The sequence below is a fragment of the Nelusetta ayraudi genome, unplaced genomic scaffold (genome assembly GCF_046127955.1).
Source record: "Nelusetta ayraudi isolate G7.1 ecotype Tasmania unplaced genomic scaffold, CSIRO-AGI_Nayr_v1 ptg000128l, whole genome shotgun sequence".
Classification (NCBI taxonomy): domain Eukaryota; kingdom Metazoa; phylum Chordata; class Actinopteri; order Tetraodontiformes; family Monacanthidae; genus Nelusetta; species Nelusetta ayraudi.
In genome coordinates this window covers 358,043-384,190 of record NW_027466178.1, presented here as the reverse complement: position 1 = coordinate 384,190, position 26,148 = coordinate 358,043, and the positions used below count along the sequence as shown (strand labels likewise).

Genomic DNA, 26,148 nt, shown 5'->3' with positions numbered 1-26,148 from the left:
TTGTTGTTGGAGTAGCTGTTGTACTTGCCACAGTGGTTGTTGGTGATGCTGTTGATGTTGCAGCACTTGTTGATGTTACCACAGTGGTTGTTGGAGAATCTGTACTAGTTCTGGAAGTTGTTGGTGATGCTGTTGATGTTGCAGCGCTTGTTGATGTAACCACAGTGGTGGTTGGAGAATCTGTTGTACTTGCCGCACTGGGTGTTGGTGATGCTGTTGATGTTGCAGCGCTTGTTGACGTAACCACAGTGGTTGTTGGAGAATCTGTTGTACTTGCCGCACTGGGTGTTGGTGATGCTGTTGATGTTGCAGCGCTTTTTGACGTAACCACAGTGGTTGTTGGAGAATCTGTTGTACTTGCCAAAGTGTTAGTTGGTGATGCTCTTGATGTTGCAGCGCTTGTTGATGTTACCACAGTGGTTGTTGGAGAATCTGTACTAGTTCTGGAAGTTGTTGTTGGAGAATCTGTTGGACTTGCCGCACTGGGTGTTGGTGATGCTGTTGATGTTGCAGCGATTGTTGATGTAACCACAGTGGTTGTTGGAGAATCGGTACTTGTTCTTGAAATTGTTGTTGGAGTAGCTGTTGTACTTGCCACAGTGGTTGTTGGTGATGCTGTTGATGTTGCAGCACTTGTTGATGTTACCACAGTGGTTGTTGGAGAATCTGTACTAGTTCTGGAAGTTGTTGGTGATGCTGTTGATGTTGCAGCGCTTGTTGATGTAACCACAGTGGTGGTTGGAGAATCTGTCCTAGTTCTGGAAGTTGTTGGAGAATCTGTTGTACTTGCCGCACTGGGTGTTGGTGATGCTGTTGATGTTGCAGCGCTTGTTGACGTAACCACAGTGGTTGTTGGAGAATCTGTTGTACTTGCCAAAGTGTTAGTTGGTGATGCTCTTGATGTTGCAGCGCTTGTTGATGTTACCACAGTGGTTGTTGGAGAATCTGTACTAGTTCTGGAAGTTGTTGTTGGAGAATCTGTTGGACTTGCCGTACTGGGTGTTGGTGATGCTGTTGATGTTGCAGCGATTGTTGATGTAACCACAGTGGTTGTTGGAGAAGCTGTTGTACTTGCCACATTGTTTGTCGGTGATGCTCTTGATGTTGCAGCGCTTGTTGCTGTTACCACAGTGGTTGTTGGAGAATCGGTACTTGTTCTTGAAATTGTTGTTGGAGTAGCTGTTGTACTTGCCACAGTGGTTGTTGGTGATGCTGTTGATTTTGCAGCACTTGTTGATGTTACCACAGTGGTTGTTGGAGAATCTGTACTAGTTCTGGAAGTTGTTGGTGATGCTGTTGATGTTGCAGCGCTTGTTGATGTAACCACAGTGGTGGTTGGAGAATCTGTACTAGTTCTGGAAGTTGTTGGAGAATCTGTTGTACTTGCCGCACTAGGTGTTGGTGATGCTCTTGATGTTGCAGCGTTTGTTGATGTTACCACAGTGGTTGTTGGAGAATCTGTACTAGTTCTGGAAGTTGTTGTTGGAGAATCTGTTGGACTTGCCGCACTGGGTGTTGGTGATGCTGTTGATGTTGCAGCGATTGTTGATGTAACCACAGTGGTTGTTGGAGAAGCTGTTGTGCTTGCCACAGTGGTTGTCGGTGATGCTCTTGATGTTGCAGCGCTTGTTGCTGTTACCACAGTGGTTGTTGGAGAATCGGTACTTGTTCTTGAAATTGTTGTTGGAGTAGCTGTTGTACTTGCCACAGTGGTTGTTGGTGATGCTGTTGATGTTGCAGCACTTGTTGATGTTACCACAGTGGTTGTTGGAGAATCTGTACTAGTTCTGGAAGTTGTTGGAGAATCTGTTGCACTTGCCGCACTGGGTGTTGGTGATGCTGTTGATGTTGCAGCGCTTGTTGACGTAACCACAGTGGTTGTTGGAGAATCTGTTGTACTTGCCAAAGTGTTAGTTGGTGATGTTCTTGATGTTGCAGCGCTTGTTGATGTTACCACAGTGGTTGTTGGAGAATCTGTACTAGTTCTGGAAGTTGTTGTTGGAGAATCTGTTGGACTTGCCGCACTGGGTGTTGGTGATGCTGTTGATGTTGCAGCGATTGTTGATGTAACCACAGTGGTTGTTGGAGAAGCTGTTGTACTTGCCACATTGTTTGTCGGTGATGCTCTTGATGTTGCAGCGCTTGTTGCTGTTACCACAGTGGTTGTTGGAGAATCGGTACTTGTTCTTGAAATTGTTGTTGGAGTAGCTATTGTACTTGCCACAGTGGTTGTTGGTGATGCTGTTGATGTTTCAGCACTTGTTGATGTTACCACAGTGGTTGTTGGAGAATCTGTACTAGTTCTGGAAGTTGTTGGTGATGCTGTTGATGTTGCAGCGCTTGTTGATGTAACCACAGTGGTGGTTGGAGAATCTGTCCTAGTTCTGGAAGTTGTTGGAGAATCTGTTGTACTTGCCGCACTGGGTGTTGGTGATGCTGTTGCTGTTGCAGCGCTTGTTGACGTAACCACAGTGGTTGTTGGAGAATCTGTTGTACTTGCCGCACTGGGTGTTGGTGATGCTGTTGATGTTGCAGCGCTTTTTGACGTAACCACAGTGGTTGTTGGAGAATCTGTTGTACTTGCCAAAGTGTTAGTTGGTGATGCTCTTGATGTTGCAGCGCTTGTTGATGTTACCACAGTGGTTGTTGGAGAATCTGTACTAGTTCTGGAAGTTGTTGTTGGAGAATCTGTTGGACTTGCCGCACTGGGTGTTGGTGATGCTGTTGATGTTGCAGCGATTGTTGATGTAACCACAGTGGTTGTTGGAGAATCGGTACTTGTTCTTGAAATTGTTGTTGGAGTAGCTGTTGTACTTGCCACAGTGGTTGTTGGTGATGCTGTTGATGTTGCAGCACTTGTTGATGTTACCACAGTGGTTGTTGGAGAATCTGTACTAGTTCTGGAAGTTGTTGGTGATGCTGTTGATGTTGCAGCGCTTGTTGATGTAACCACAGTGGTGGTTGGAGAATCTGTCCTAGTTCTGGAAGTTGTTGGAGAATCTGTTGTACTTGCCGCACTGGGTGTTGGTGATGCTGTTGATGTTGCAGCGCTTGTTGACGTAACCACAGTGGTTGTTGGAGAATCTGTTGTACTTGCCAAAGTGTTAGTTGGTGATGCTCTTGATGTTGCAGCGCTTGTTGATGTTACCACAGTGGTTGTTGGAGAATCTGTACTAGTTCTGGAAGTTGTTGTTGGAGAATCTGTTGGACTTGCCGTACTGGGTGTTGGTGATGCTGTTGATGTTGCAGCGATTGTTGATGTAACCACAGTGGTTGTTGGAGAAGCTGTTGTACTTGCCACATTGTTTGTCGGTGATGCTCTTGATGTTGCAGCGCTTGTTGCTGTTACCACAGTGGTTGTTGGAGAATCGGTACTTGTTCTTGAAATTGTTGTTGGAGTAGCTGTTGTACTTGCCACAGTGGTTGTTGGTGATGCTGTTGATTTTGCAGCACTTGTTGATGTTACCACAGTGGTTGTTGGAGAATCTGTACTAGTTCTGGAAGTTGTTGGTGATGCTGTTGATGTTGCAGCGCTTGTTGATGTAACCACAGTGGTGGTTGGAGAATCTGTACTAGTTCTGGAAGTTGTTGGAGAATCTGTTGTACTTGCCGCACTAGGTGTTGGTGATGCTCTTGATGTTGCAGCGTTTGTTGATGTTACCACAGTGGTTGTTGGAGAATCTGTACTAGTTCTGGAAGTTGTTGTTGGAGAATCTGTTGGACTTGCCGCACTGGGTGTTGGTGATGCTGTTGATGTTGCAGCGATTGTTGATGTAACCACAGTGGTTGTTGGAGAAGCTGTTGTGCTTGCCACAGTGGTTGTCGGTGATGCTCTTGATGTTGCAGCGCTTGTTGCTGTTACCACAGTGGTTGTTGGAGAATCGGTACTTGTTCTTGAAATTGTTGTTGGAGTAGCTGTTGTACTTGCCACAGTGGTTGTTGGTGATGCTGTTGATGTTGCAGCACTTGTTGATGTTACCACAGTGGTTGTTGGAGAATCTGTACTAGTTCTGGAAGTTGTTGGAGAATCTGTTGCACTTGCCGCACTGGGTGTTGGTGATGCTGTTGATGTTGCAGCGCTTGTTGACGTAACCACAGTGGTTGTTGGAGAATCTGTTGTACTTGCCAAAGTGTTAGTTGGTGATGTTCTTGATGTTGCAGCGCTTGTTGATGTTACCACAGTGGTTGTTGGAGAATCTGTACTAGTTCTGGAAGTTGTTGTTGGAGAATCTGTTGGACTTGCCGCACTGGGTGTTGGTGATGCTGTTGATGTTGCAGCGATTGTTGATGTAACCACAGTGGTTGTTGGAGAAGCTGTTGTACTTGCCACATTGTTTGTCGGTGATGCTCTTGATGTTGCAGCGCTTGTTGCTGTTACCACAGTGGTTGTTGGAGAATCGGTACTTGTTCTTGAAATTGTTGTTGGAGTAGCTATTGTACTTGCCACAGTGGTTGTTGGTGATGCTGTTGATGTTTCAGCACTTGTTGATGTTACCACAGTGGTTGTTGGAGAATCTGTACTAGTTCTGGAAGTTGTTGGTGATGCTGTTGATGTTGCAGCGCTTGTTGATGTAACCACAGTGGTGGTTGGAGAATCTGTCCTAGTTCTGGAAGTTGTTGGAGAATCTGTTGTACTTGCCGCACTGGGTGTTGGTGATGCTGTTGCTGTTGCAGCGCTTGTTGACGTAACCACAGTGGTTGTTGGAGAATCTGTTGTACTTGCCAAAGTGTTAGTTGGTGATGCTCTTGATGTTGCAGCGCTTGTTGATGTTACCACAGTGGTTATTGGAGAATCTGTACTAGTTCTGGAAGTTGTTGTTGGAGAATCTGTTGGACTTGCCGCACTGGGTGTTGGTGATGCTGTTGATGTTGCAGCGATTGTTGATGTAACCACAGTGGTTGTTGGAGAATCGGTACTTGTTCTTGAAATTGTTGGTGATGCTGTTGATGTTGCAGCGCTTGTTGATGTTACCACAGTGGTTGTTGGAGAATCTGTACTAGTTCTGGAAGTTGTTGTTGGAGAATCTGTTGGACTTGCCGCACTGGGTGTTGGTGATGCTGCTGATGTTGCAGCGATTGTTGATGTAACCACAGTGGTTTTTGGAGAAGCTGTTGTACTTGCCACATTGTTTGTCGGTGATGCTCTTGATGTTGCAGCGCTTGTTGCTGTTACCACAGTGGTTGTTGGAGAATCGGTACTTGTTCTTGAAATTGTTGTTGGAGTAGCTGTTGTACTTGCCACAGTGGTTGTTGGTGATGCTGTTGATGTTGCAGCACTTGTTGATGTTACCACAGTGGTTGTTGGAGAATCTGTACTAGTTCTGGAAGTTGTTGGTGATGCTGTTGATGTTGCAGCGCTTGTTGATGTAACCACAGTGGTGGTTGGAGAATCTGTACTAGTTCTGGAAGTTGTTGGAGAATCTGTTGTACTTGCCGCACTGGGTGTTGGTGATGCTGTTGATGTTGCAGCGCTTGTTGACGTAACCACAGTGGTTGTTGGAGAATCTGTTGTACTTGCCAAAGTGTTAGTTGGTGATGCTCTTGATGTTGCAGCGCTTGTTGATGTTACCACAGTGGTTGTTGGAGAATCTGTACTAGTTCTGGAAGTTGTTGTTGGAGAATCTGTTGGACTTGCCGCACTGGGTGTTGGTGATGCTGTTGATGTTGCAGCGATTGTTGATGTAACCACAGTTGTTGTTGGAGAAGCTGTTGTGCTTGCCACAGATGCTCTTGATGTTGCAGCGCTTGTTGCTGTTACCACAGTGGTTGTTGGAGAATTGGTACTTGTTCTTGAAATTGTTGTTGGAGTAGCTGTTGTACTTGCCACAGTGGTTGTTGGTGAAGCTGTTGATGTTGCAGCACTTGTTGATGTTACCACAGTGGTTGTTGGAGAATCTGTACTAGTTCTGGAAGTTGTTGGTGATGCTGTTGATGTTGCAGCGCTTGTTGATGTAACCACAGTGGTGCTTGGAGAATCTGTACTAGTTCTGGAAGTTGTTGGAGAATCTGTTGCACTTGCCGCACTGGGTGTTGGTGATGCTGTTGATGTTGCAGCGCTTGTTGACGTAACCACAGTGGTTGTTGGAGAATCTGTTGTACTTGCCAAAGTGTTAGTTGGTGATGCTCTTGATGTTGCAGCGCTTGTTGATGTTACCACAGTGGTTGTTGGAGAATCCGTACTAGTTCTGAAAGTTGTTGTTGGAGAATCTGTTGGACTTGCCGCACTGGGTGTTGGTGATGCTGTTGATGTTGCAGCGATTGTTGATGTAACCACAGTGGTTGTTGGAGAATCGGTACTTGTTCTTGAAATTGTTGGTGATGCTGTTGATGTTGCAGCGCTTGTTGATGTTACCACAGTGGTTGTTGGAGAATCTGTACTAGTTCTGGAAGTTGTTGTTGGAGAATCTGTTGGACTTGCCGCACTGGGTGTTGGTGATGCTGCTGATGTTGCAGCGATTGTTGATGTAACCACAGTGGTTGTTGGAGAAGCTGTTGTACTTGCCACATTGTTTGTCGGTGATGCTCTTGATGTTGCAGCGCTTGTTGCTGTTACCACAGTGGTTGTTGGAGAATCGGTACTTGTTCTTGAAATTGTTGTTGGAGTAGCTGTTGTACTTGCCACAGTGGTTGTTGGTGATGCTGTTGATGTTGCAGCACTTGTTGATGTTACCACAGTGGTTGTTGGAGAATCTGTACTAGTTCTGGAAGTTGTTGGTGATGCTGTTGATGTTGCAGCGCTTGTTGATGTAACCACAGTGGTGGTTGGAGAATCTGTACTAGTTCTGGAAGTTGTTGGAGAATCTGTTGTACTTGCCGCACTGGGTGTTGGTGATGCTGTTGATGTTGCAGCGCTTGTTGACGTAACCACAGTGGTTGTTGGAGAATCTGTTGTACTTGCCAAAGTGTTAGTTGGTGATGCTCTTGATGTTGCAGCGCTTGTTGATGTTACCACAGTGGTTGTTGGAGAATCTGTACTAGTTCTGGAAGTTGTTGTTGGAGAATCTTTTGGACTTGCCGCACTGGGTGTTGGTGATGCTGTTGATGTTGCAGCGATTGTTGATGTAACCACAGTTGTTGTTGGAGAAGCTGTTGTGCTTGCCACAGATGCTCTTGATGTTGCAGCGCTTGTTGCTGTTACCACAGTGGTTGTTGGAGAATTGGTACTTGTTCTTGAAATTGTTGTTGGAGTAGCTGTTGTACTTGCCACAGTGGTTGTTGGTGAAGCTGTTGATGTTGCAGCACTTGTTGATGTTACCACAGTGGTTGTTGGAGAATCTGTACTAGTTCTGGAAGTTGTTGGTGATGCTGTTGATGTTGCAGCACTTGTTGATGTAACCACAGTGGTGCTTGGAGAATCTGTACTAGTTCTGGAAGTTGTTGGAGAATCTGTTGCACTTGCCGCACTGGGTGTTGGTGATGCTGTTGATGTTGCAGCGCTTGTTGACGTAACCACAGTGGTTGTTGGAGAATCTGTTGTACTTGCCAATGTGTTAGTTGGTGATGTTCTTGATGTTGCAGCGCTTGTTGATGTTACCACAGTGGTTGTTGGAGAATCTGTACTAGTTCTGGAAGTTGTTGTTGGAGAATCTGTTGGACTTGCCGTACTGGGTGTTGGTGATGCTGTTGATGTTGCAGCGATTGTTGATGTAACCACAGTGGTTGTTGGAGAATCGGTACTTGTTCTTGAAATTGTTGGTGATGCTGTTGATGTTGCAGCGCTTGTTGATGTTACCACAGTGGTTGTTGGAGAATCTGTACTAGTTCTGGAAGTTGTTGTTGGAGAATCTGTTGGACTTGCCGCACTGGGTGTTGGTGATGCTGCTGATGTTGCAGCGATTGTTGATGTAACCACAGTGGTTGTTGGAGAAGCTGTTGTACTTGCCACATTGTTTGTCGGTGATGCTCTTGATGTTGCAGCGCTTGTTGCTGTTACCACAGTGGTTGTTGGAGAATCGGTACTTGTTCTTGAAATTGTTGTTGGAGTAGCTGTTGTACTTGCCACAGTGGTTGTTGGTGAAGCTGTTGATGTTGCAGCACTTGTTGATGTTACAACAGTGGTTGTTGGAGAATCTGTACTAGTTCTGGAAGTTGTTGATGATGCTGTTGATGTTGCAGCGCTTGTTGATGTAACCACAGTGGTGGTTGGAGAATCTGTACTAGTTCTGGAAGTTGTTGGAGAATCTGTTGTACTTGCCGCACTGGGTGTTGGTGATGCTGTTGATGTTGCAGCGCTTGTTGACGTAACCACAGTGGTTGTTGGAGAATCTGTTGTACTTGCCAAAGTGTTAGTTGGTGATGCTCTTGATGTTGCAGCGCTTGTTGATGTTACCACAGTGGTTGTTGGAGAATCTGTACTAGTTCTGGAAGTTGTTGTTGGAGAATCTGTTGGACTTGCCGCACTGGGTGTTGGTGATGCTGTTGATGTTGCAGCGATTGTTGATGTAACCACAGTTGTTGTTGGAGAAGCTGTTGTGCTTGCCACAGATGCTCTTGATGTTGCAGCGCTTGTTGCTGTTACCACAGTGGTTGTTGGAGAATTGGTACTTGTTCTTGAAATTGTTGTTGGAGTAGCTGTTGTACTTGCCACAGTGGTTGTTGGTGAAGCTGTTGATGTTGCAGCACTTGTTGATGTTACCACAGTGGTTGTTGGAGAATCTGTACTAGTTCTGGAAGTTGTTGGTGATGCTGTTGATGTTGCAGCGCTTGTTGATGTAACCACAGTGGTGCTTGGAGAATCTGTACTAGTTCTGGAAGTTTTTGGAGAATCTGTTGCACTTGCCGCACTGGGTGTTGGTGATGCTGTTGATGTTGCAGCGCTTGTTGACGTAACCACAGTGGTTGTTGGAGAATCTGTTGTACTTGCCAAAGTGTTAGTTGGTGATGTTCTTGATGTTGCAGCGCTTGTTGATGTTACCACAGTGGTTGTTGGAGAATCTGTACTAGTTCTGGAAGTTGTTGTTGGAGAATCTGTTGGACTTGCCGTACTGGGTGTTGGTGATGCTGTTGATGTTGCAGCGATTGTTGATGTAACCACAGTGGTTGTTGGAGAAGCTGTTGGACTTGCCACATTGTTTGTCGGTGATGCTCTTGATGTTGCAGCGCTTGTTGCTGTTACCACAGTGGTTGTTGGAGAATCGGTACTTGTTCTTGAAATTGTTGTTGGAGTAGCTGTTGTACTTGCCACAGTGGTTGTTGGTGATGCTGTTGATGTTGCAGCACTTGTTGATGTTATCACAGTGGTTGTTGGAGAATCTGTACTAGTTCTGGAAGTTGTTGGTGATGCTGTTGATGTTGCAGCGCTTGTTGATGTAACCACAGTGGTGGTTGGAGAATCTGTACTAGTTCTGGAAGTTGTTGGAGAATCTGTTGTACTTGCCGCACTGGGTGTTGGTGATGCTGTTGATGTTGCAGCGCTTGTTGATGTTACCACAGTGGTTGTTGGAGAATCTGTTGTACTTGCCGCACTGGGTGTTGGTGATGCTGTTGATGTTGCAGCGCTTGTTGACGTAACCACAGTGGTTGTTGGAGAATCTGTTGTACTTGCCGCACTGGGTGTTGGTGATGCTGTTGATGTTGCAGCGCTTGTTGACGTAACCACAGTGGTTGTTGGAGAATCTGTTGTACTTGCCAAAGTGTTAGTTGGTGATGCTCTTGATGTTGCAGCGCTTGTTGATGTTACCACAGTGGTTGTTGGAGAATCTGTACTAGTTCTGGAAGTTGTTGTTGGAGAATCTGTTGGACTTGCCGCACTGGGTGTTGGTGATGCTGTTGATGTTGCAGCGATTGTTGATGTAACCACAGTTGTTGTTGGAGAAGCTGTTGTGCTTGCCACAGATGCTCTTGATGTTGCAGCGCTTGTTGCTGTTACCACAGTGGTTGTTGGAGAATTGGTACTTGTTCTTGAAATTGTTGTTGGAGTAGCTGTTGTACTTGCCACAGTGGTTGTTGGTGAAGCTGTTGATGTTGCAGCACTTGTTGATGTTACCACAGTGGTTGTTGGAGAATCTGTACTAGTTCTGGAAGTTGTTGGTGATGCTGTTGATGTTGCAGCGCTTGTTGATGTAACCACAGTGGTGCTTGGAGAATCTGTACTAGTTCTGGAAGTTGTTGGAGAATCTGTTGCACTTGCCGCACTGGGTGTTGGTGATGCTGTTGATGTTGCAGCGCTTGTTGACGTAACCACAGTGGTTGTTGGAGAATCTGTTGTACTTGCCAATGTGTTAGTTGGTGATGTTCTTGATGTTGCAGCGCTTGTTGATGTTACCACAGTGGTTGTTGGAGAATCTGTACTAGTTCTGGAAGTTGTTGTTGGAGAATCTGTTGGACTTGCCGTACTGGGTGTTGGTGATGCTGTTGATGTTGCAGCGATTGTTGATGTAACCACAGTGGTTGTTGGAGAATCGGTACTTGTTCTTGAAATTGTTGGTGATGCTGTTGATGTTGCAGCGCTTGTTGATGTTACCACAGTGGTTGTTGGAGAATCTGTACTAGTTCTGGAAGTTGTTGTTGGAGAATCTGTTGGACTTGCCGCACTGGGTGTTGGTGATGCTGCTGATGTTGCAGCGATTGTTGATGTAACCACAGTGGTTGTTGGAGAAGCTGTTGTACTTGCCACATTGTTTGTCGGTGATGCTCTTGATGTTGCAGCGCTTGTTGCTGTTACCACAGTGGTTGTTGGAGAATCGGTACTTGTTCTTGAAATTGTTGTTGGAGTAGCTGTTGTACTTGCCACAGTGGTTGTTGGTGAAGCTGTTGATGTTGCAGCACTTGTTGATGTTACAACAGTGGTTGTTGGAGAATCTGTACTAGTTCTGGAAGTTGTTGATGATGCTGTTGATGTTGCAGCGCTTGTTGATGTAACCACAGTGGTGGTTGGAGAATCTGTACTAGTTCTGGAAGTTGTTGGAGAATCTGTTGTACTTGCCGCACTGGGTGTTGGTGATGCTGTTGATGTTGCAGCGCTTGTTGACGTAACCACAGTGGTTGTTGGAGAATCTGTTGTACTTGCCAAAGTGTTAGTTGGTGATGCTCTTGATGTTGCAGCGCTTGTTGATGTTACCACAGTGGTTGTTGGAGAATCTGTACTAGTTCTGAAAGTTGTTGTTGGAGAATCTGTTGGACTTGCCTCACTGGGTGTTGGTGATGCTGTTGATGTTGCAGCGATTGTTGATGTAACCACAGTGGTTGTTGGAGAATCGGTACTTGTTCTTGAAATTGTTGGTGATGCTGTTGATGTTGCAGCGCTTGTTGATGTTACCACAGTGGTTGTTGGAGAATCTGTACTAGTTCTGGAAGTTGTTGTTGGAGAATCTGTTGGACTTGCCGCACTGGGTGTTGGTGATGCTGCTGATGTTGCAGCGATTGTTGATGTAACCACAGTGGTTGTTGGAGAAGCTGTTGTACTTGCCACATTGTTTGTCGGTGATGCTCTTGATGTTGCAGCGCTTGTTGCTGTTACCACAGTGGTTGTTGGAGAATCGGTACTTGTTCTTGAAATTGTTGTTGGAGTAGCTGTTGTACTTGCCACAGTGGTTGTTGGTGATGCTGTTGATGTTGCAGCACTTGTTGATGTTACCACAGTGGTTGTTGGAGAATCTGTACTAGTTCTGGAAGTTGTTGGTGATGCTGTTGATGTTGCAGCGCTTGTTGATGTAACCACAGTGGTGGTTGGAGAATCTGTACTAGTTCTGGAAGTTGTTGGAGAATCTGTTGTACTTGCCGCACTGGGTGTTGGTGATGCTGTTGATGTTGCAGCGCTTGTTGACGTAACCACAGTGGTTGTTGGAGAATCTGTTGTACTTGCCAAAGTGTTAGTTGGTGATGCTCTTGATGTTGCAGCGCTTGTTGATGTTACCACAGTGGTTGTTGGAGAATCTGTACTAGTTCTGGAAGTTGTTGTTGGAGAATCTGTTGGACTTGCCGCACTGGGTGTTGGTGATGCTGTTGATGTTGCAGCGATTGTTGATGTAACCACAGTTGTTGTTGGAGAAGCTGTTGTGCTTGCCACAGATGCTCTTGATGTTGCAGCGCTTGTTGCTGTTACCACAGTGGTTGTTGGAGAATTGGTACTTGTTCTTGAAATTGTTGTTGGAGTAGCTGTTGTACTTGCCACAGTGGTTGTTGGTGAAGCTGTTGATGTTGCAGCACTTGTTGATGTTACCACAGTGGTTGTTGGAGAATCTGTACTAGTTCTGGAAGTTGTTGGTGATGCTGTTGATGTTGCAGCGCTTGTTGATGTAACCACAGTGGTGCTTGGAGAATCTGTACTAGTTCTGGAAGTTTTTGGAGAATCTGTTGCACTTGCCGCACTGGGTGTTGGTGATGCTGTTGATGTTGCAGCGCTTGTTGACGTAACCACAGTGGTTGTTGGAGAATCTGTTGTACTTGCCAAAGTGTTAGTTGGTGATGTTCTTGATGTTGCAGCGCTTGTTGATGTTACCACAGTGGTTGTTGGAGAATCTGTACTAGTTCTGGAAGTTGTTGTTGGAGAATCTGTTGGACTTGCCGCACTGGGTGTTGGTGATGCTGTTGATGTTGCAGCGCTTGTTGATGTAACCACAGTGGTTGTTGGAGAATCGGTACTTGTTCTTGAAATTGTTGTTGGAGTAGCTTTTGTACTTGCCACAGTGGTTGTTGGTGATGCTGTTGATGTTGCAGCGCTTGTTGATGTAACCAAAGTGGTGGTTGGAGAATCTGTCCTAGTTCTGGAAGTTGTTGGAGAATCTGTTGTACTTGCCGCACTGGGTGTTGGTGATGCTGTTGATGTTGCAGCGCTTGTTGACGTAACCACAGTGGTTGTTGGAGAATCTGTTGTACTTGCCAAAGTGTTAGTTGGTGATGCTCTTGATGTTGCAGCGCTTGTTGATGTTACCACAGTGGTTGTTGGAGAATCTGTACTAGTTCTGGAAGTTGTTGTTGGAGAATCTGTTGGACTTGCCGCACTGGGTGTTGGTGATGCTGTTGATGTTGCAGCGCTTGTTGCTGTTACCACAGTGGTTGTTGGAGAAGCTGTTGTGCTTGCCACAGTGGTTGTCGGTGATGCTCTTGATGTTGCAGCGCTTGTTGCTGTTACCACAGTGGTTGTTGGAGAATTGGTACTTGTTCTTGAAATTGTTGTTGGAGTAGCTGTTGTACTTGCCACAGTGGTTGTTGGCGAAGCTGTTGATGTTGCAGCGATTGTTGATGTTACCACAGTGGTTGTTGGAGAATCTGTACTAGTTCTGGAAGTTGTTGGTGATGCTGTTGATGTTGCAGCGCTTGTTGATGTTACCACAGTGGTGGTTGGAGAATCTGTACTAGTTCTGGAAGTTGTTGGAGAATCTGTTGCACTTGCCGCACTGGGTGTTGGTGATGCTGTTGATGTTGCAGCGCTTGTTGACGTAACCACAGTGGTTGTTGGAGAATCTGTTGTACTTGCCAAAGTGTTAGTTGGTGATGTTCTTGATGTTGCAGCGCTTGTTGATGTTACCACAGTGGTTGTTGGAGAATCTGTACTAGTTCTGGAAGTTGTTGTTGGAGAATCTGTTGGACTTGCCGCACTGGGTGTTGGTGATGCTGTTGATGTTGCAGCGATTGTTGATGTAACCACAGTGGTTGTTGGAGAAGCTGTTGTACTTGCCACATTGTTTGTCGGTGATGCTCTTGATGTTGCAGCGCTTGTTGCTGTTACCACAGTGGTTGTTGGAGAATCTGTACTTGTTCTTGAAATTGTTGGTGATGCTGTTGATGTTGCAGCGCTTGTTGATGTTACCACAGTGGTTGTTGGAGAATCTGTACTAGTTCTGGAAGTTGTTGTTGGAGAATCTGTTGGACTTGCCGCACTGGGTGTTGGTGATGCTGTTGATGTTGCAGCGATTGTTGATGTAACCACAGTGGTTGTTGGAGAATCGGTACTTGTTCTTGAAATTGTTGTTGGAGTAGCTGTTGTACTTGCCACAGTGGTTGTTGGTGATGCTGTTGATGTTGCAGCACTTGTTGATGTTACCACAGTGGTTGTTGGAGAATCTGTACTAGTTCTGGAAGTTGTTGGTGATGCTGTTGATGTTGCAGCGCTTGTTGATGTAACCACAGTGGTGGTTGGAGAATCTGTCCTAGTTCTGGAAGTTGTTGGAGAATCTGCTGTACTTGCCGCACTGGGTGTTGGTGATGCTGTTGATGTTGCAGCGCTTGTTGACGTAACCACAGTGGTTGTTGGAGAATCTGTTGTACTTGCCAAAGTGTTAGTTGGTGATGCTCTTGATGTTGCAGCGCTTGTTGATGTTACCACAGTGGTTGTTGGAGAATCTGTACTAGTTCTGGAAGTTGTTGTTGGAGAATCTGTTGGACTTGCCGCACTGGGTGTTGGTGATGCTGTTGATGTTGCAGCGATTGTTGATGTAACCACAGTGGTTGTTGGAGAAGCTGTTGTGCTTGCCACAGTGGTTGTCGGTGATGCTCTTGATGTTGCAGCGCTTGTTGCTGTTACCACAGTGGTTGTTGGAGAATTGGTACTTGTTCTTGAAATTGTTGTTGGAGTAGCTGTTGTACTTGCCACAGTGGTTGTTGGCGAAGCTGTTGATGTTGCAGCACTTGTTGATGTTACCACAGTGGTTGTTGGAGAATCTGTACTAGTTCTGGAAGTTGTTGGTGATGCTGTTGATGTTGCAGCGCTTGTTGATGTAACCACAGTGGTGGTTGGAGAATCTGTACTAGTTCTGGAAGTTGTTGGAGAATCTGTTGCACTTGCCGCACTGGGTGTTGGTGATGCTGTTGATGTTGCAGCGCTTGTTGACGTAACCACAGTGGTTGTTGGAGAATCTGTTGTACTTGCCAAAGTGTTAGTTGGTGATGTTCTTGATGTTGCAGCGCTTGTTGATGTTACCACAGTGGTTGTTGGAGAATCTGTACTAGTTCTGGAAGTTGTTGTTGGAGAATCTGTTGGACTTGCCGCACTGGGTGTTGGTGATGCTGTTGATGTTGCAGCGATTGTTGATGTAACCACAGTGGTTGTTGGAGAAGCTGTTGTGCTTGCCACAGTGGTTGTCGGTGATGCTCTTGATGTTGCAGCGCTTGTTGCTGTTACCACAGTGGTTGTTGGAGAATTGGTACTTGTTCTTGAAATTGTTGTTGGAGTAGCTGTTGTACTTGCCACAGTGGTTGTTGGCGAAGCTGTTGATGTTGCAGCACTTGTTGATGTTACCACAGTGGTTGTTGGAGAATCTGTACTAGTTCTGGAAGTTGTTGGTGATGCTGTTGATGTTGCAGCGCTTGTTGATGTAACCACAGTGGTGGTTGGAGAATCTGTACTAGTTCTGGAAGTTGTTGGAGAATCTGTTGCACTTGCCGCACTGGGTGTTGGTGATGCTGTTGATGTTGCAGCGCTTGTTGACGTAACCACAGTGGTTGTTGGAGAATCTGTTGTACTTGCCAAAGTGTTAGTTGGTGATGTTCTTGATGTTGCAGCGCTTGTTGATGTTACCACAGTGGTTGTTGGAGAATCTGTACTAGTTCTGGAAGTTGTTGTTGGAGAATCTGTTGGACTTGCCGCACTGGGTGTTGGTGATGCTGTTGATGTTGCAGCGATTGTTGATGTAACCACAGTGGTTGTTGGAGAAGCTGTTGTACTTGCCACATTGTTTGTCGGTGATGCTCTTGATGTTGCAGCGCTTGTTGCTGTTACCACAGTGGTTGTTGAAGAATCGGTACTTGTTCTTGAAATTGTTGTTGGAGTAGCTGTTGTACTTGCCACAGTGGTTGTTGGTGATGCTGTTGATGTTGCAGCACTTGTTGATGTTACCACAGTGGTTGTTGGAGAATCTGTACTAGTTCTGGAAGTTGTTGGTGATGCTGTTGATGTTGCAGCGCTTGTTGATGTAACCACAGTGGTTGTTGGAGAATCTGTACGAGTTCTGGAAGTTGTTGTTGGAGAATCTGTTGGACTTGCCGCACTGGGTGTTGGTGATGCTGTTGATGTTGCAGCGATTGTTGATGTAACCACAGTTGTTGTTGGAGAAGCTGTTGTGCTTGCCACAGTGGTTGTCGGTGATGCTCTTGATGTTGCAGCGCTTGTTGCGGTTACCACAGTGGTTGTTGGAGAATTGGTACTTGTTCTTGAAATTGTTGTTGGAGTAGCTGTTGTACTTGCCACAGTGGTTGTTGGTGAAGCTGTTGATGTTGCAGCACTTGTTGATGTTACCACAATGGTTGTTGGAGAATCTGTACTAGTTCTGGAAGTTGTTGGTGATGCTGTTGATGTTGCAGCGCTTGTTGATGTAACCACAGTGGTGGTTGGAGAATCTGTACTAGTTCTGGAAGTTGTTGGAGAATCTGTTGCACTTGCCGCACTGGGTGTTGGTGATGCTGTTGATGTTGCAGCGCTTGTTGACGTAACCACAGTGGTTGTTGGAGAATCTGTTGTACTTGCCAAAGTGTTAGTTGGTGATGTTCTTGATGTTGCAGCGCTTGTTGATGTTACCACAGTGGTTGTTGGAGAATCTGTACTAGTTCTGGAAGTTGTTGTTGGAGAATCTGTTGGACTTGCCGTACTGGGTGTTGGTGATGCTGTTGATGTTGCAGCGATTGTTGATGTAACCACAGTGGTTGTTGGAGAAGCTGTTGGACTTGCCACATTGTTTGTCGGTGATGCTCTTGATGTTGCAGCGCTTGTTGCTGTTACCACAGTGGTTGTTGGAGAATCGGTACTTGTTCTTGAAATTGTTGTTGGAGTAGCTGTTGTACTTGCCACAGTGGTTGTTGGTGATGCTGTTGATGTTGCAGCACTTGTTGATGTTACCACAGTGGTTGTTGGAGAATCTGTACTAGTTCTGGAAGTTGTTGGTGATGCTGTTGATGTTGCAGCGCTTGTTGATGTTACCACAGTGGTGGTTGGAGAATCTGTCCTAGTTCTGGAAGTTGTTGGAGAATCTGCTGTACTTGCCGCACTGGGTGTTGGTGATGCTGTTGATGTTGCAGCGCTTGTTGACGTAACCACAGTGGTTGTTGGAGAATCTGTTGTACTTGCCAAAGTGTTAGTTGGTGATGCTCTTGATGTTGCAGCGCTTGTTGATGTTACCACAGTGGTTGTTGGTGAATCTGTACTAGTTCTGGAAGTTGTTGTTGGAGAATCTGTTGGACTTGCCGCACTGGGTGTTGGTGATGCTGTTGATGTTGCAGCGATTGTTGATATAACAAAAGTGGTTGTTGGAGAAGCTGTTGTACTTGCCACATTGTTTGTCGGTGATGCTCTTGATTTTGCAGCGCTTGTTGCTGTTACCACAGTGGTTGTTGGAGAATCGGTACTTGTTCTTGAAATTGTTGTTGGAGTAGCTGTTGTACTTGCCACAGTGGTTGTTGGTGATGCTCTTGATGTTGCAGCACTTGTTGATGTTACCACAGTGGTTGTTGGAGAATCTGTACTAGTTCTGGAAGTTGTTGGTGATGCTGTTGATGTTGCAGCGCTTGTTGATGTAACCACAGTGGTGGTTGGAGAATCTGTACTAGTTCTGGAAGTTGTTGGAGAATCTGTTGTACTTGCCGCACTGGGTGTTGGTGATGCTGTTGATGTTGCAGCGCTTGTTGACGTAACCACAGTGGTTGTTGGAGAATCTGTTGTACTTGCCAAAGTGTTAGTTGGTGATGCTCTTGATGTTGCAGCGCTTGTTGATGTTACCACAGTGGTTGTTGGAGAATCTTTACTAGTTCTGGAAGTTGTTGTTGGAGAATCTGTTGGACTTGCCGCACTGGGTGTTGGTGATGCTGTTGATGTTGCAGCGATTGTTGATGTAACCACAGTGGTTGTTGGAGAATCGGTACTTGTTCTTGAAATTGTTGGTGATGCTGTTGATGTTGCAGCGATTGTTGATGTAACCACAGTGGTTGTTGGAGAATCGGTACTTGTTCTTGAAATTGTTGTTGGAGTAGCTGTTGTACTTGCCACAGTGGTTGTTGGTGATGCTGTTGATGTTGCAGCACTTGTTGATGTTACCACAGTGGTTGTTGGAGAATCTGTACTAGTTCTGGAAGTTGTTGGTGATGCTGTTGATGTTGCAACGCTTGTTGATGTAACCACAGTGGTTGTTGGAGAATCGGTACTTGTTCTTGAAATTGTTGGTGATGCTGTTGATGTTGCAGCGCTTGTTGATGTTACCACAGTGGTTGTTGGAGAATCTGTACTAGTTCTGGAAGTTGTTGTTGGAGAATCTGTTGGACTTGCCGCACTGGGTGTTGGTGATGCTGTTGATGTTGCAGCGATTGTTGATGTAACCACAGTGGTTGTTGGAGAATCGGTACTTGTTCTTGAAATTGTTGTTGGAGTAGCTGTTGTACTTGCCACAGTGGTTGTTGGTGATGCTGTTGATGTTGCAGCACTTGTTGATGTTACCACAGTGGTTGTTGGAGAATCTGTACTAGTTCTGGAAGTTGTTGGTGATGCTGTTGATGTTGCAGCGCTTGTTGATGTAACCACAGTGGTGGTTGGAGAATCTGTCCTAGTTCTGGAAGTTGTTGGAGAATCTGTTGTACTTGCCGCACTGGGTGTTGGTGATGCTGTTGATGTTGCAGCGCTTGTTGACGTAACCACAGTGGTTGTTGGAGAATCTGTTGTACTTGCCAAAGTGTTAGTTGGTGATGCTCTTGATGTTGCAGCGCTTGTTGATGTTACCACAGTGGTTGTTGGAGAATCTGTACTAGTTCTGGAAGTTGTTGTTGGAGAATCTGTTGGACTTGCCGCACTGGGTGTTGGTGATGCTTTTGATGTTGCAGCACTTGTTGACGTAACCACAGTGGTTGTTGGAGAAGCTGTTGTGCTTGCCACAGTGGTTGTCGGTGATGCTCTTGATGTTGCAGCGCTTGTTGCTGTTACCACAGTGGTTGTTGGAGAATCGGTACTTGTTCTTGAAATTGTTGTTGGAGTAGCTGTTGTACTTGCCACAGTGGTTGTTGGTGATGCTGTTGATGTTGCAGCACTTGTTGATGTTACCACAGTGGTTGTTGGAGAATCTGTACTAGTTCTGGAAGTTGTTGGTGATGCTGTTGATGTTGCAGTGCTTGTTGATGTAACCTCAGTGGTTGTTGGAGAATCTGTACTAGTTCTGGAAGTTGTTGGTGATGCTGTTGATGTTGCAGTGCTTGTTGATGTAACCACAGTGGTTGTTGGAGAATCTGTTGTACTTTCCACATTGTTTGTCGGTGATGGTCTTGATGTTGCAGCGCTTGTTGATGTTGCCACAGTGGTTGTTGGAGAATCTGTACTAGTTCTGGAAGTTGTTGGTGATGCTGTTGATGTTGCAGTGCTTGTTGATGTAACCACAGTGGTTGTTGGAGAATCTGTTGTACTTGCCACATTGTTTGTCGGTGATGCTCTTGATGTTGCAGCGCTTGTTGCTGTTACCACAGTGGTTGTTGGAGAATCGGTACTTGTTCTGGAAATTGTTGTTGGAGAATCTGTTGTACTTGCCACAGTGTTTGTTGGTGATGCTGTTGATGTTGCAGCGCTTGTTGATGTTGCCACAGTGGTTGTTGGAGAATCTGTACTAGTTCTGGAAGTTGTTGGTGATGCTGTTGATGTTGCAGCGCTTGTTGATGTAACCACAGTGGTTGTTGGAGAATCTGTACTAGTTCTGGAAGTTGTTGGTGATGCTGTTGATGTTGCAGCGCTTGTTGATGTAACCACAGTGGTTGTTGGAGAATCTGTTGTACTTGCCAAAGTGTTTGTTGGTGATGCTCTTGATGTTGCAGCGCTTGTTGCTGTTACCACAGTGGTTGTTGGAGAATCGGTACTTGTTCTGGAAATTGTTGTTGGAGAATCTGTTGTACTTGCCACAGTGTTTGTTGGTGATGCTCTTGTTGTTGCAGCACTTGTTGATGTTGCCACTGTGGTTGTTGGAGAATCTGTACTAGTTCTGGAAGTTGTTGGTGATGCTGTTGATGTTGCAGCGCTTGTTGATGTAACCACAGTGGTTGTTGGAGAATCTGTTGTACTTGCCAAAGTGTTTGTTGGTGATGCTCTTGATGTTGCAGCGCCTGTTGCTGTTACCACAGTGGTTGTTGGAGAATCGGTACTTGTTCTGGAAATTGTTGTTGGAGAATCTGTTGTACTTGCCACAGTGTTTGTTGGTGATGCTCTTGATGTTGCAGCGCTTGTTGATGTTGCCACAGTGGTTGTTGGAGAATCTGTTGTACTTGCCAAAGTGTTTGTTGGTGATGCTCTTGATGTTGAAGAGCTTGTTGCTGTTACCACAGTGGTTGTTGGAGAATCTGTACTAGTTCTGGAAGTTGTTGGTGATGCTCTTGATGTTGCAGTGCTTGTTGATGTAACCACAGTGGTTGTTGGAGAATCTGTTGTCCTTGCCAAAGTGGTCGTTGGTGATGCTCTTGATGTTGCAGTGCTTGTTGATGTTACCACGGTGGTTGTTGGAGAAGCTGTACTCGTTCTGGAAGTTGTTGTTGGAGAATCTGTTGTACTTGCCACATTGTTTGTCGGTGATGCTCTTGATGTTGCAGCGCTTGTTGCTGTAACCACCGTGGTTGTCGGAGAATCGGTACTTGTTCTGGAAATTGTTGTTGGAGAATCTGTTGTACTTGCCACAGTGTTTGTTGGTGATGCTGTTGATGTTGCAGCGCTTGTTGATGTTGCCACAGTGGTTGTTGGAGAATCTGTACTAGTTCTGGAAGTTGTTGGTGATGCTGTTGAATTTGCAGCGCTTCTGGATATAACCACAGTGGTTGTTGGAGAATCTGTACTAGTTCTGGATGTTGTTGGCGATGCTGTTGATGTTGCAGCGCTTATTGATGTAACCACAGTGGTTGTTGGAGAATCTGTTGTACTTGCCAAAGTGTTTGTTGGTGATGCTCTTGATGTTGCAGCGCTTGTTGCTGTTACCACAGTGGTTGTTGGAGAATCGGTACTTGTTCTGGAAATTGTTGTTGGAGAATCTGTTGTACTTGCCACAGTGTTTGTTGGTGATGCTCTTGTTGTTGCAGCGCTTGTTGATGTTGCCACAGTGGATGTTGGAGAATCTGTACTAGTTCTGGAAGTTGTTGGTGATGCTGTTGATGTTGCAGCGCTTGTTGATGTAACCACAGTGGTTGTTGGAGAATCTGTTGTACTTGCCAAAGTGTTTGTTGGTGATGCTCTTGATGTTGCAGCGCCTATTGCTGTTACCACAGTGGTTGTTGGAGAATCGGTACTTGTTCTGGAAATTGTTGTTGGAGAATCTGTTGTACTTGCCACATTGTTTGTCGGTGATGCTCTTGATGTTGCAGCGCTTGTTGCTGTAACCACCGTGGTTGTTGGAGAATCGGTACTTGTTCTGGAAATTGTTGTTGGAGAATCTGTTGTACTTGCCACAGTGTTTGTTGGTGATGCTGTTGATGTTGCAGCGCTTGTTGATGTTGCCACAGTGGTTGTTGGAGAATCTGTACTAGTTCTGGAAGTTGTTGGTGATGCTGTTGATGTTGCAGCGCTTGTTGATGTAACCACAGTGGTTGTTGGAGAATCTGTACTAGTTCTGGATGTTGTTGGCGATGCTGTTGATGTTGCAGCGCTTATTGATGTAACCACAGTGGTTGTTGGAAAATCTGTTGTACTTGCCAAAGTGTTTGTTGGTGATGCTCTTGATGTTGCAGCGCTTGTTGCTGTTACCACAGTGGTTGTTGGAGAATCGGTACTTGTTCTGGAAATTGTTGTTGGAGAATCTGTTGTACTTGCCACAGTGTTTGTTGGTGATGCTCTTGTTGTTGCAGCGCTTGTTGATGTTGCCACAGTGGATGTTGGAGAATCTGTACTAGTTCTGGAAGTTGTTGGTGATGCTGTTGATGTTGCAGCGCTTGTTGATGTAACCACAGTGGTTGTTGGAGAATCTGTTGTACTTGCCAAGGTGTTTGTTGGTGATGCTGTTGATGTTGCAGCGCTTGTTGCTGTTACCACAGTGGTTGTTGGAGAATCGGTACTTGTTCTGGAAATTGTTGTTGGAGAATCTGTTGTACTTGCCACAGTGTTTGTTGGTGATGCTCTTGTTGTTGCAGCGCTTGTTGATGTTGCCACAGTGGTTGTTGGAGAATCTGTACTAGTTCTGGAAGTTGTTGGTGATGCTGTTGATGTTGCAGCGCTTGTTGATGTAACCACAGTGGTTGTTGGAGAATCTGTTGTACTTGCCAAAGTGTTTGTTGGTGATGCTCTTGATGTTGCAGTGCTTGTTGATGTTACCACGGTGGTTGTTGGAGAAGCTGTACTCATTCTGGAAGTTGTTGTTGGAGAATCTGTTGTACTTGCCACATTGTTTGTCGGTGATGCTCTTGATGTTGCAGCGCTTGTTGCTGTAACCACCGTGGTTGTTGGAGAATCGGTACTTGTTCTGGAAATTGTTGTTGGAGAATCTGTTGTACTTGCCACAGTGTTTGTTGGTGATGCTGTTGATGTTGCAGCGCTTGTTGATGTTGCCACAGTGGTTGTTGGAGAATCTGTACTAGTTCTGGAAGTTGTTGGTGATGCTGTTGATGTTGCAGCGCTTGTTGATGTAACCACAGTGGTTGTTGGAGAATCTGTACTAGTTCTGGATGTTGTTGGCGATGCTGTTGATGTTGCAGCGCTTATTGATGTAACCACAGTGGTTGTTGGAGAATCTGTTGTACTTGCCAAAGTGTTTGTTGGTGATGCTCTTGATGTTGCAGCGCTTGTTGCTGTTACCACAGTGGTTGTTGGAGAATCGGTACTTGTTCTGGAAATTGTTGTTGGAGAATCTGTTGTACTTGCCACAGTGTTTGTTGGTGATGCTCTTGTTGTTGCAGCGCTTGTTGATGTTGCCACAGTGGATGTTGGAGAATCTGTACTAGTTCTGGAAGTTGTTGGTGATGCTGTTGATGTTGCAGCGCTTGTTGATGTAACCACAGTGGTTGTTGGAGAATCTGTTGTACTTGCCAAGGTGTTTGTTGGTGATGCTGTTGATGTTGCAGCGCTTGTTGCTGTTACCACAGTGGTTGTTGGAGAATCGGTACTTGTTCTGGAAATTGTTGTTGGAGAATCTGTTGTACTTGCCACAGTGTTTGTTGGTGATGCTCTTGTTGTTGCAGCGCTTGTTGATGTTGCCACAGTGGTTGTTGGAGAATCTGTACTAGTTCTGGAAGTTGTTGGTGATGCTGTTGATGTTGCAGCGCTTGTTGATGTAACCACAGTGGTTGTTGGAGAATCTGTTGTACTTGCCAAAGTGTTTGTTGGTGATGCTCTTGATGTTGCAGTGCTTGTTGATGTTACCACGGTGGTTGTTGGAGAAGCTGTACTCGTTCTGGAAGTTGTTGTTGGAGAATCTGTTGTACTTGCCACATTGTTTGTCGGTGATGCTCTTGATGTTGCAGCGCTTGTTGCTGTAACCACCGTGGTTGTTGGAGAATCGGTACTTGTTCTGGAAATTGTTGTTGGAGAATCTGTTGTACTTGCCACAGTGTTTGTTGGTGATGCTGTTGATGTTGCAGCGCTTGTTGATGTTGCCACAGTGGTTGTTGGAGAATCTGTACTAGTTCTGGAAGTTGTTGGTGATGCTGTTGATGTTGCAGCGCTTGTTGATGTAACCACAGTGGTTGTTGGAGAATCTGTACTAGTTCTGGATGTTGTTGGCGATGCTGTTGATGTTGCAGCGCTTATTGATGTAACCACAGTGGTTGTTGGAGAATCTGTTGTACTTGCCAAAGTGTTTGTTGGTGATGCTCTTGATGTTGCAGCGCTTGTTGATGTTGCCACAGTGGTTGTTGGAGAATCTGTACTAGTTCTGGAAGTTGTTGGTGATGCTGTTGATGTTGCAGCGCTTGTTGATGTAACCACAGTGGTTGTTGGAGAATCGGTACTTGTTCTGGAAATTGTTGTTGGAGAATCTGTTGTACTTGCCACAGTGTTTGTTGGTGATGCTCTTGTTGTTGCAGCGCTTGTTGATGTTGCCACAGTGGATGTTGGAGAATCTGTACTAGTTCTGGAAGTTGTTGGTGATGCTGTTGATGTTGCAGCGCTTGTTGATGTAACCACAGTGGTTGTTGGAGAATCTGTTGTACTTGCCAAGGTGTTTGTTGGTGATGCTGTTGATGTTGCAGCGCTTGTTGCTGTTACCACAGTGGTTGTTGGAGAATCGGTACTTGTTCTCGAAATTGTTGTTGGAGAATCTGTTGTACTTGCCACAGTGTTTGTTGGTGATGCTCTTGTTGTTGCAGCGCTTGTTGATTTTGCCACAGTGGTTGTTGGAGAATCTGTACTAGTTCTGGAAGTTGTTGGTGATGCTGTTGATGTTGCAGCGCTTGTTGATGTAACCACAGTGGTTGTTGGAGAATCTGTTGTACTTGCCAAAGTGTTTGTTGGTGATGCTCTTGATGTTGCAGCGCCTGTTGCTGTTACCACAGTGGTTGTTGGAGAATCGGTACTTGTTCTGGAAATTGTTGTTGGAGAATCTGTTGTACTTGCCACAGTGTTTGTTGGTGATGCTCTTGATGTTGCAGCGCTTGTTGATGTTGCCACAGTGGTTGTTGGAGAATCTGTACTATTTCTGGAAGTTGTTGGTGATGCTATTGATGTTGCAGCGCTTGTTGATGTAACCACAGTGGTTGTTGGAGAATCTGTTGTACTTGCCAAAGTGTTTGTTGGTGATGCTCTTGATGTTGCAGTGCTTGTTGATGTTACCACGGTGGTTGTTGGAGAAGCTGTACTCGTTCTGGAAGTTGTTGTTGGAGAATCTGTTGTACTTGCCACATTGTTTGTCGGTGATGCTCTTGATGTTGCAGCGCTTGTTGCTGTTACCACAGTGGTTGTTGGAGAATCGGTACTTGTTCTGGAAATTGTTGTTGGAGAATCTGTTGTACTTGCCACAGTGTTTGTTGGTGATGCTGTTGATGTTGCAGCGCTTGTTGATGTAACCACAGTGGTTGTTGGAGAATCTGTACTAGTTCTGGAAGTTGTTGGTGATGCTCTTGATGTTGCAGCGCTTGTTGCTGTTACCACAGTGGTTGTTGGAGAATCGGTACTTGTTCTGGAAATTGTTGTTGGAGAATCTGTTGTACTTGCCAAAGTGTTTGTTGGTGATGCTCTTAATGTTGCAGCGCTTGTTGCTGTTACCACAGTGGCTGTTGGAGAATCGGTACTTGTTCTGGAAATTGTTGTTGGAGAATCTGTTGTACTTGCCACATTGTTTGTCGGTGATGCTCTTGATGTTGCAGCGCTTGTTGATGTTACCACCGTGGTTGTTGGAGAATCTGTACGAGTTCTGGAAGTTGTTGGTGGAGAATCTGTTGTACTTGCCGCAGTGGGTGTTGGTGATGCTGTTGATGTTGCAGCACGTGTTGATGTTACCACAGTGGTTGTCGGAGAATCTGTACTAGTTCTGGAAGTTGTTAGTGATGCTGTTGATGTTGCAGCGCTTGTTGACGTAACCACAGTGGTTGTTGGAGAATCTGTTGTACTTGCCAAAGTGTTCGTTGGTGATGCTCTTGATGTTGCAGTGCTTGTTGATGTTACCACGGTGGTTGTTGGAGAAGCTGTACTCGTTCTGGAAGTTGTTGTTGGAGAATCTGTTGTACTTGCCACATTGTTTGTCGGTGATGCTCTTGATGTTGCAGCGCTTGTTGCTGTTACCACAGTGGTTGTTGGAGAATCGGTACTTGTTCTGGAAATTGTTGTTGGAGAATCTGTTGTACTTGCCACAGTGTTTGTTGGTGATGCTGTTGATGTTGCAGCGCTTGTTGATGTTGCCACAGTGGTTGTTGGAGAATCTGTACTAGTTCTGGAAGTTGTTGGTGATGCTGTTGATGTTGCAGCGCTTGTTGATGTAACCACAGTGGTTGTTTGAGAATCTGTTGTACTTGCCAAAGTGTTTGTTGGTGATGCTCTTGATGTTGCAGCGCCTTTTGCTGTTACCACAGTGGTTGTTGGAGAATCGGTACTTGTTCTGGAAATTGTTGTTGGAGAATCTGTTGTACTTGCCACATTATTTGTCGGTGATGCTGTTGATGTTGCAGCGCTTGTTGATGTTGCCACAGTGGTTGTTGGAGAATCTGTACTAGTTCTGGAAGTTGTTGGTGATGCTGTTGATGTTGCAGCGCTTGTTGATGTAACCACAGTGGTTGTTGGAGAATCTGTTGTACTTGCCAAAGTGTTTGTTGGTGATGCTCTTGATGTTGCAGCGCTTGTTGCTGTTACCA

At 45.4% G+C, this 26,148-nt stretch overlaps 1 protein-coding gene across 1 annotated transcript in view; it reads right to left on the bottom strand.

Annotated features, from left to right (window-relative positions):
• LOC142904460 (uncharacterized) overlaps positions 1-25,935 on the bottom strand; it is a 45,633-nt gene extending 19,698 nt beyond the window's left edge. The window contains exons 1-4 of the mRNA XM_076050566.1: positions 25,931-25,935; positions 18,569-18,662; positions 12,815-12,865; positions 8,219-8,353 (exon numbers count right to left, since the gene is read on the bottom strand). Coding sequence (XP_075906681.1) covers positions 8,219-8,353; positions 12,815-12,865; positions 18,569-18,662; positions 25,931-25,935 — 285 coding nt within the window. The remainder of the gene's footprint in view (positions 1-8,218; positions 8,354-12,814; positions 12,866-18,568; positions 18,663-25,930) is intronic.
• Between the last annotated feature and the right edge of the window lie 213 nt (positions 25,936-26,148).